General features: G+C 46.1%; 1 protein-coding gene across 1 annotated transcript; it reads left to right on the top strand.

Moving 5' to 3' along the window:
- The first annotated feature begins 3,416 nt into the window (after positions 1 to 3,416).
- Positions 3,417 to 8,434, top strand: Krt24 (keratin 24). Its single transcript, XM_021176835.3, has 8 exons — positions 3,417 to 4,013; positions 4,972 to 5,054; positions 5,752 to 5,908; positions 6,075 to 6,236; positions 6,332 to 6,457; positions 6,990 to 7,207; positions 7,411 to 7,487; positions 8,135 to 8,434. Exons 1-8 carry the CDS (start codon positions 3,417 to 3,419, stop codon positions 8,236 to 8,238), a joined length of 1,524 nt encoding a protein of 507 aa, XP_021032494.1. The 3' UTR covers positions 8,239 to 8,434.
- Positions 8,435 to 9,194: the final 760 nt, after the last annotated feature.

The raw sequence follows: 9,194 nt of genomic DNA on the forward strand, positions 1-9,194 counted from the left end.
GTTCATTAGAAGAGAAGCAAGACAGATGCACTGGGGAGTGTAAAGATGCTTTTAGGGGAAACTAAGGAAGAGAAGAAAATTCTGCAGACCGTCTGTGCGTTCATGTCTACCCTGACTCATCACCTGAAGCATGGGAGGTAGCAATGGCTGTTTTAGCCATTAAATGCCTGTCCCGTTGGTCCATTCTGAGAAGACCCAGAAAAGTACCTCCTGAGAACTTAATCTGAGAGACTGGGGAGACAGCTCCATGGATAAAGAGCTTGCTACACAGACATGAGGAGCTGAGTTCAGATCTCCTAAACCCACATAAAAGCCAGCATACCTGTGCGCACCTGTAACTCCCGAGCTGGAAGACAGAGGCAGGAGGATCCCGGGGGCTCACGGGCAGCCAGGGTAGCTGAAGCGGTGAGCTCCAGGATCAATGAGAGACTCTATCTTATAATAATAATAATAATAATAATAATAATAATAATAATAATAATGTAAATAAATGAAAGACAAGACTTTCTGACCACGACACACTTCTGCACAGAGAATTGCGCACGCAGACACACATACAAAAGCCTTAATTTTGAAAGTCAATTTAAAGGATAAGAAAAATTTAGAAAGGTTGATCAGAGGCAGAACACTGTGCAGCATGTGTAAGTCCCTGAGTATCTGGGTTAGACCCCTAGCATTGGAAATAAAGAAATCAAAGAAGAAAGCAAGGGAGGGAAGAAGGGAGGGAAGAAGGGAGGGAAAAAGGGAGGGGAAAAGGGAAACTAGCATTACAAAACATAAAGAAAACTAACACCAAGTCAACCATCCCATACTTCCTCAGTTAAGACCCAAATGTTCTGATAGCCCAAGAAACAACATAATTGAAGGCATTAAAGCCCTCCAGCCCAGAGGACAGTCACAGAAAAAGCCACAAACACAAAGTGACTATCAGTTTTTTGAATGCTGTCCTCCTGGCCTTTCACAGGCAGTTCTCTATCCAGGTTCTTTGCCTCCTATGTTCTGTCAGGTTTCTTTCATTTCCCGTTCATTCCCTTTAAAACCTCCTCCGCCCAATTCATCTGAGTGGAAAGATTCCTAATCTACAGAGGGAGAAAAACTTCCTCATTTGCCAGACCCCGAATTGATCCCCAGAACCCATATTCAAAGCTGGGCATGGCGAGGTAGAGGCAGGGGAAGATCCCTGAGGTTTGCTGGCCAGATGGTCTAGCATGTATGCACGTGTACACACACACATACACATGCACACACACACATACACACACATGCATACACACATACATACACACACATACACATACATACACACACATACATACATACATACACATATACACACATGCACACACACATACACATGCACACACATACACATACATACACATATACACACACAGTAAAGGTAATTATCACCTAGTTAATAATAAACACACAATAAAATCAGCTTAAGGAAAAAGGTTGGATAGAGATTAAAGCACGCACATGCTTTAAAAGTCCGCCAAGGCAAGGGAGAAAGTTTCAAATATGAAAACCCAGTTACTTGAGTATAAAGCTAAGCACACCTGTGGAAAATGTCACCTTTTAAAAATTGTGATAAAATAAACACATAAAGCTCCCCGTCGTCGTCACTTGATGGGTACAGTTCAGCAGGGTCGAGCGCACTCACATTGTCTGAGCAACTGATCTACTGAAGCTTTGCCACACTGAGAGGTCAATCTCTACCAAGTCAACAGCAGCAGTCCCACCCCAAGCCCACCCAGCGCCTGGTGCAACCCTCCTACTGTGTATGGCTATGAATTTGATTCCTCTGGGTGCTTAATACAAGCGGGGTGAAACATGCTTTCACATTTTTAGTTTAAAAATAAAACCATTTGGTGTGTGTGTGTGTGTGTGTGTGTGTTGGCATGTGCTCAGGCTGTGGCAAAATGTGAAGGTCAGGTGACAACTTGCAGGAATCAATCCTCTCCTTCCACGTGGGTCCAAGTATCAAATTAGGGTGGTCAGACTTGACAGCAAGCACCCACACCGACTCAGCCATCTCAGCAGCCCCGTTGCTAGTCTTTTTAAACGGCACTTTCAAACCAGAGGAACTAGTAGCCAACACAAAAGGAACTTGTCTATACCACAAACAAGAACAATCCAAGGCAGAAAACGAACAGGGAAAGTTCCGGAACTGAATATCCTAAGATAGGATAATCCTAACCATAGCGTGAGTTATCAGAATTAAAGGTCCTCGCTTCTAAATATCCTTTAGTCAAAAACAGGAAAACCTAAGCAGAGACTGGACAGACTCGACCAAACCCCGTTTCTCCGTGTGCAAAGTGAACAAACTCCTGTAAAATGACTTCTTTGTATATTAATGGTGGTTTCAAGTTTCTCTTTGCCAGTTGCCTCCAAAACAGAGGCAGGAGCAGTAAGCATCGGTTCCTCTCCATTTCTTAAGACTTGATTCAGAAGAATGAAGCTACCCTGGCTGTAAGACAAGAACACAGGGCTGGAAGTGTAGCTTAGTTGGTGGTGTGCTTGCCTAGCAGGCACAAAGCCCTGAGTTCAGTCCCCAAGCCAGTACACTGACTGTGGTGGTGCATGCCTGTGATAACAGCCCTCGGGAACTAGAGGCGAGAGGATGAGACATGCAAAGGTTCCCTTCCAGCCTAGACTACCCAAGGCCTTATCTCGAAGGGGAGCAGAGCAAGGAGGAGCTGAGTTCAATCAGAAAGGAAAGCCGTGGCGGCCTCTCCCTAGTTCCAAGCTGGAACCATCTGAAACCTTGTCCGACCGTTCTCAGTCAGTGTCTGCCTGAACGAGCGTGTCCCTGAGACCCAACAGTCCTCAATTCGAAGTAGGACGTTCACACCTCAATTCATCCTAAGTTTCAAAGAAAGCAATAAGCAAATCAAAGAGGAGAGAGCTTCATTCAAGGCAAAATCCGGGCTGATGATTCCTTCCTTTTACTGTTGATCATAACACAGACCAAAAGATAACCGGTGGGAAGTGTTCCCTCTTACCACACTGAGGGTTTTAATTACACTTGATAATCTGAGGATGTGCTCTGCCATCGGGGAAACCATGGGGCAAATGGAATGAAGTTATACTTTCTGAATACTTGGAATTGCCAGTCATCAAAACTTCTCAAGGACAACAACAGTAATTCTGAAAGAGAAAAAAAAAAAAAATTGGCTCCACCTTATTTTTTTTTCCTATGTCTGACCTAGCCTCATAAAAAAGAGCCAGTAGAGTAGGTTCGTGGAAAATAAATTATCCAATTAGGGATTAACAAAACTGTAACAGGGATTAGGAAATGCTCAGAGAAAAGGAACACCCTACCGGTGTGTATATAAGGGCCAAAAAGGCAGACTGGAACAGGCCTCTCACTCCACCTTTCCTATCACCACAGAAGCTCAGTACTTGAAGGCATCATGTTCTGCTCAGCTCAGAAAGGGTCCTGCTCTTCCCGAGTCTCCTCCTCCTCCGGGGCTGTGGGCGGCAGAGGGTGCACTGGGGGAAGCTCCTTTGGCGGTGGGAGCAGCTGTGGGCTGGGGGGAGGCTCTGCCTGGGGCTTCCAGGGGAGCAGCAGCAGCTGGAGCCTGAGTGGGGGATCTAAGGGTAGCATGGGAGGGGGCTTCGGCAGCTGCTCAGTAAGGGGTGGATTCGGAGCAGCCTCTAGCTATGGTGGAGGGTCAGGCTTTGGCGGGGGCTCTGGCTTTGGCGGGGGCTCTGGCTTTGGTGGGGGATCTAGTGGAGGCTTCTCTAGCTATGGAGGTAGTGTGGGGTGCGGTCTTGGTGGTGTCAGTGGCTATGATGGGGGCCTTCTCTCTGGAAGCGAAAAGCAAACTATGCAAGACCTCAATGACCGGCTAGCCAACTACCTAGACAAGGTCCGAGCCCTGGAGGAAGCCAACACTGATCTGGAGTGTAAAATCAAGGACTGGTATGGCAAGCATGGGTCTGTAAAAGGTGGGTCTGGACGAGACTACAGCCAGTACTACTCAGTCATCGAAGATCTGAAGAAGCAGGTGGGCCTCCGTAGCTCTGCTCCTATGACCTGTATGGCTTTATTCGGGTCATACACCCCGAGGGGATTGTTCTGACATTTATTTATTTCCTTGTGTGTGAGTGTGTGTCTGCATGTGTGTATGGAGAAGGGATATGCATGGATGGCATAGCACAAGAGTGGAAGTCAGAGGGCATCTTATGGGAGCTGGTTCTCTTCTACCGAGTGAGTCCCTGGGATCAAAGTCAGGGCATTAGACATAGCAAGTGTCTATACATGCTAAGGCATCTCCAGAGCCCTGCAAGGAAATTTGAAGTCAATGAATTATTCATGTGTGCGAAATGGGTCCTGCTGTATCTGGATTATGACAGTCCCTCATATGATGTACAGTAATAGCGTTCTGTCTGAATCTCAATGTGAGTACGGCCTTTGTACAATGCCAGATGGCCAACTGGCAGGCATGCATAAGAGCCATGGTACCAAGGGGATAATTAGGGCGACCTAATTATTCATGACTCATCCTGACAGGTTAGAACATTTTTTTGTGTCTTTCTGGATTCATTAGGACGATATTTTTTCTTCCTAGAGAATCTGGTGACATGTTACCTAATGTCATCAAACTAAAAAAAAAAAAAAAAAATCAGCCACAGGTGTATGGAGAAGTATATTTTTAAGTGAAATTCTGTGTTCACATTGAAACCTTGACTAGGTGAGGAAATGGCCCATCTTCTGATCAGCAGACAGGAGCAGAGGACAGTATTGTATAAAACACTGTCCTGTGTCTACCCCAACAATTATGGAAGCTATTTCCTATTGCAGAGAGATGTAGTGCTAAGTATCCAAGGGTCTCTGCTAAGGGAATCTGCCGGGGTTGACCCACCTTTAAGAGTTTAATGACCTAGGAGATGTGTACCCTCAGCAGGTGGGCATCAAAAGCAACTGAGAAACCACCTTGAGCTTCAATCTTCCTTGTTTCCTAGATCCTTTCAGCCATTTGTGAAAACGCCAGAATGACTCTGCAGATTGACAACGCTAGGCTGGCTGCTGATGACTTCAGAATGAAGTAAGGCCCAGGAAGTACTTGAAAGCAAGAATCACAGGAAATAAAGCAGGGTCCAATTGCTGAGGGGGATGGTGACCTAAATAAAACAGGAGTGAGCTTGGTCGGTTTTCTCCTATTTTACTGATTTGGTTTGGAGAATTTAGAGGCGCTTTGTTTTGTTTTGTTTGAGACAGATACTGTGTAGCCTAAACAGGAGTCAAACTCACTATGTAACTGAGGCTGGCTTTGAACTCTTCATCTTCTTGCCTCTAGCTGCAGAGTGCTATGTCACAAGAATGCACTTGTATGTCTGTCTCCCAGGAGTAAACTTTAGAGACTATTGCTGGGAGAGAAGGGAAGGGAAAAAGAAGGCAAGAAAGGGTGAGAGGAAGGAAGGATGGGATGGGGGTTGATAACTATTATAAAAATATCGTACATGGCTAGAGCTAATATTAGGAATTATTTTTCTTCATGAGATTAAAAAAAAAAAACCTTTAGAGAAACGCCAGCCATTTTCACTTATCAAAATAGTCAGGGGTGGGCGGGGGGTGCAGCTCCAACAATAAGATCACTTGCTAACAAAGGCCAAGGGCCCTGGGTTAGACACAGGAAAAAAAAATGAGGAACATTGCTCCAGGGTGAAAACTTGTCCCGGGGTTGTGGAAGAGAGGTGCTCTTGAGACCCGTCCCTCACCTGCCTTCCCGTGACCCGCTCCAGGTATGAGCATGAACTCTGCCTTCGAGAGTGCTTGGAGGCCGACATCAATGGCCTGCGCAAAGTGCTGGACGAAATGACCATGACTCGCTGTGACCTGGAGATGCAGATTGAGGGTCTGACTGAGGAGCTGGTCTTCCTGAGGAAGAACCACGAGGAGGTAGGAACCGGCTGCGCAGCCATCGTAGGCATTTTCCACCACATCCAATGGTAACAAGTTCTCCTCCAGGTATCACGGTTTTAAATGCTCACAGCGACGCCTTCTTTAGAAGGTTGTGCCTTTCCGTTCCCGTCACTACAGTACCTTTTTTGTCCCTTTATGCTAGGAAATGAAGTGCATACAAGGAAGCTCAGGAGGGGATGTGACAGTAGAAATGAATGCTGCCCCAGGAGTCGACCTGACCAAACTACTGAATGACATGAGGGCTCAGTATGAGGCGATGGCCGAGCAGAACCGCCAGGAAGCTGAGAAACAGTTCAACGAGCGGGTAGGGTGCTGCACCAAGCACCTAACAGTCAAGCTTAAGCCACCACCACTGCTCCTGCAGCCTATGACAACTAACTGTGCTCTATTTCCATTTAGAGCGCATCCCTGCAAGCCCAAATCTCTACAGATGCAGGGGAAGCCAATTGCGCCAGGAGTGAAGTAATGGAATTGAAGCGCACAGTGCAGACCCTGGAAATTGAGCTTCAATCTCAGCTGGCCCTGGTGTGTACACACAGATGTTTGTTACTTTGTTTTAAATCCAGCAGAGTTAAGCAAATGAGTTGCCCTTTGTGGCCAAGACGCTCACTGAAGGACACAAAGACAGAGAAAGGAAAACTGTTTTGCTCTCTGGGGACATGGCTCCTTGGGGACAGTATCACTTGCTGGGCAGGCATGAGGATCAGAGTTCAAATTCCCAACTCTTCTGGGAAAGCTTGGGGAGGAGATGCATGGAAACAAGATGGAGCCAGGACTAATCTAGCCGAATCTGTGAGCTCCAGTTGCGGTGAGAGACCCTGTCTTGAACTTCTGGCCTCTACATACATAGGTGCACATGTGCGCCCTCTCCCTGTCCCTCTGATTTAATTTGAGTCATGCCAGTGAAAGTAAAAGAAGCAAAAACAAGACAACATAGGTTATGCTCACTGTAGATGAAAGCTTACACCTTCACACCTTCTCATACAAAACTGGAGGGGTTTCCACATCATCCTCTGACTTACCTTCAACATGAATTTTCATTGTCTCTCTGTCTTAGAAATGTTCTCTGGAAGGGACCCTGGCTGACACAGAAGCTGGCTATGTGGCTCAGCTGTCTGGAATCCAGGCGCAGATTAGCAGCCTGGAGGAGCAGCTCAGCCAGATCCGGGCCGAGACCCAGTGCCAGAGTGCTGAGTACGAATGCCTGCTGAACATCAAGACTCGCCTGGAGCAGGAGATTGAGACCTACCGCCGCCTACTCAACGGAGATGGGGGGTGAGCAAAAGCTGCTGAGATGCTCGCAGTGGGCTTATGTAACCAAAGAGGGAAGGGGGGGGGAATCAGACATGTACCCATAAAGTAATAGGGTAACAGACACAGCCCAACCAGAAGACACCTGAACCTACACCCTGGAGCCTCCCTGGGCTTCTCCCACCTTGGCAACTGCAAAAGAAAATGTTCTTTCTTCTTACCCACAGTGGATGTGACTATAGAAACTTAGTATCCAGGAATGTGGTATTGAGTGACTCAGGAAGCTGTGCTGGCCAAGGAAAAGGTAGGCATTTTCTGAATGCTGTTGATAGTGTTACCATCTAAAAATACTTCTCTATGGATAGTCACTGAAGAGAATTTTACACTGAAAGGCATGCTTCACTTGTGTATGTTTACTGTTGGGCTGGGGAAACGGTGCAGGCAGGAGTGCTTCCCTTGCAAGCAGAAAGACCTGAGTTCGATCCCTAGAAACCATGGGCAGAACAAAACAATAAGCACGCAAGCAAGCAAACAAACAAACAAAACAGCCAGGCATGGTGGCACAGACTTATGGACTTATAATTCCAAGGCTGGCAGAGACCAAGACAGGTAAATTGCTGGAGCTTTCTGAGTGACCCATTTGGCAAGTTCCAGGCTAGAGCAAGACCTTGACTCAGAAAGAAAGAAGAAAGAAAGAAAGAAAGAAAGAAAGAAAGAAAGAAAGAAAGAAAGAAAGAAAGAGAGAGAGAGAGAGAAAGAGAGAAAAGAAAAAAGAGAGAGAGGTGGATGTTGCTTGGATAACCACAGCTGAGGTTGTCCTCTGACTTCCACATGCATGTATACCCACCTACACACGTGTACACATACATACATACATGCATGTGTACCCATCTACACACTGCCAACTTTCTCCTGCTTTGCAGACTGACCTTGTGATCTCATGATTTTCAGATCCCAGCAAGACAAGGGTGACAAAGACCATCATAGAGGAGGTGGTGGATGGTAGAGTTGTCTCGTCTCAAGTCAGCAACATTTCTGAAGTGAAAATAAAATAAGCAGCTGCCAGATCAGCAGGACATCTGTCAAAAAAAAAGAAAAATGAACAGCGAGCCAGTGAAACACCCACACCAGACTGACCATTGTGCCGGCTCACTCTCGGGAAACCTGCTACCCAAAATTAGCTGACCTGCCCATTTTCTGCTTCCTCTTATTTTTCTTACTAGAATGTTCTCTTTAAAGTAGAAAGGAGAAATTGGCTCTGACTGTTTCTGTAGCTCAATAAATGTACTTTTGCAAGCTAGCAAAGCAGTTCACGTGCATGTTTCTTTCCTACAAATTTAATATTTTACTACATGGGGCTGGAGTCATGATTGACAGCTCATTTTTACGCCACTCCCATTAATTCTTTTTTTTTTTTTTTTTTTTTTTTTTTGGTTTTTCGAGACAGGGTTTCTCTGTATAGCCCTGGCTGTCCTGGAACTCACTTTGTAGACCAGGCTGGCCTCAAACTCAGAAATCCGCCTGCCTCTGCCTCCCGAGTGCTGGGATTAAAGGCGTGCGCCACCAACGCCCGGCAATTCTTTATTTAATTTGACGACTTTCTTATTAAGTGAAGATTCCAGCTATTTTGCATGTGGGTTTCAGCATCACACAGGAACAGAATGGCGCCATAGTTGAAGGCAGGCCTTAGTGTCCCTAATACTGTAACCAACAGTCTAGCTCCTCAGACAAGGGTAAACGTATTAGAATGATCAACTTATAATTCATCAATGCCTATTTCTTTATGTCAGCCACTGAACAGGTGTTTCATAAGCCTAGAAAAAGAAACACAAGCTATGCCTCACTCATACTTCAACAAGTTCACAGCTGGCTGTGGCTCTTCACATCTGTAATCTCAGCACTTGGGGAATTGCCACAAGTTCCAGGCAAACCTGGGTTCCGTAGTAAATTCCAGACTAGCAGAGGCTACAGGGTGTCTCCACAACAATGAAGCTTACTTTGTCAGTGAGGA

This window comes from Mus caroli, unplaced genomic scaffold, assembly GCF_978045245.1.
Source record: "Mus caroli unplaced genomic scaffold, Mus_caroli_1 scaffold_13, whole genome shotgun sequence".
NCBI lineage: Eukaryota > Metazoa > Chordata > Mammalia > Rodentia > Muridae > Mus > Mus caroli.

Excerpts from the sequence above, each read along its gene's own strand:
- Krt24 (XM_021176835.3), top strand. The coding sequence starts at position 3,417 with ATGTTCTGCTCAGCTCAGAAAGGGTCCTGCTCTTCCCGAGTCTCCTCC. Across the intron at positions 6,458-6,989 it reads TTCAATCTCAGCTGGCCCTG|AAATGTTCTCTGGAAGGGAC; the intron begins GTGTGTACACAC and ends TCTCTGTCTTAG. Across the intron at positions 7,208-7,410 it reads CTACTCAACGGAGATGGGGG|TGGATGTGACTATAGAAACT; the intron begins GTGAGCAAAAGC and ends TCTTACCCACAG.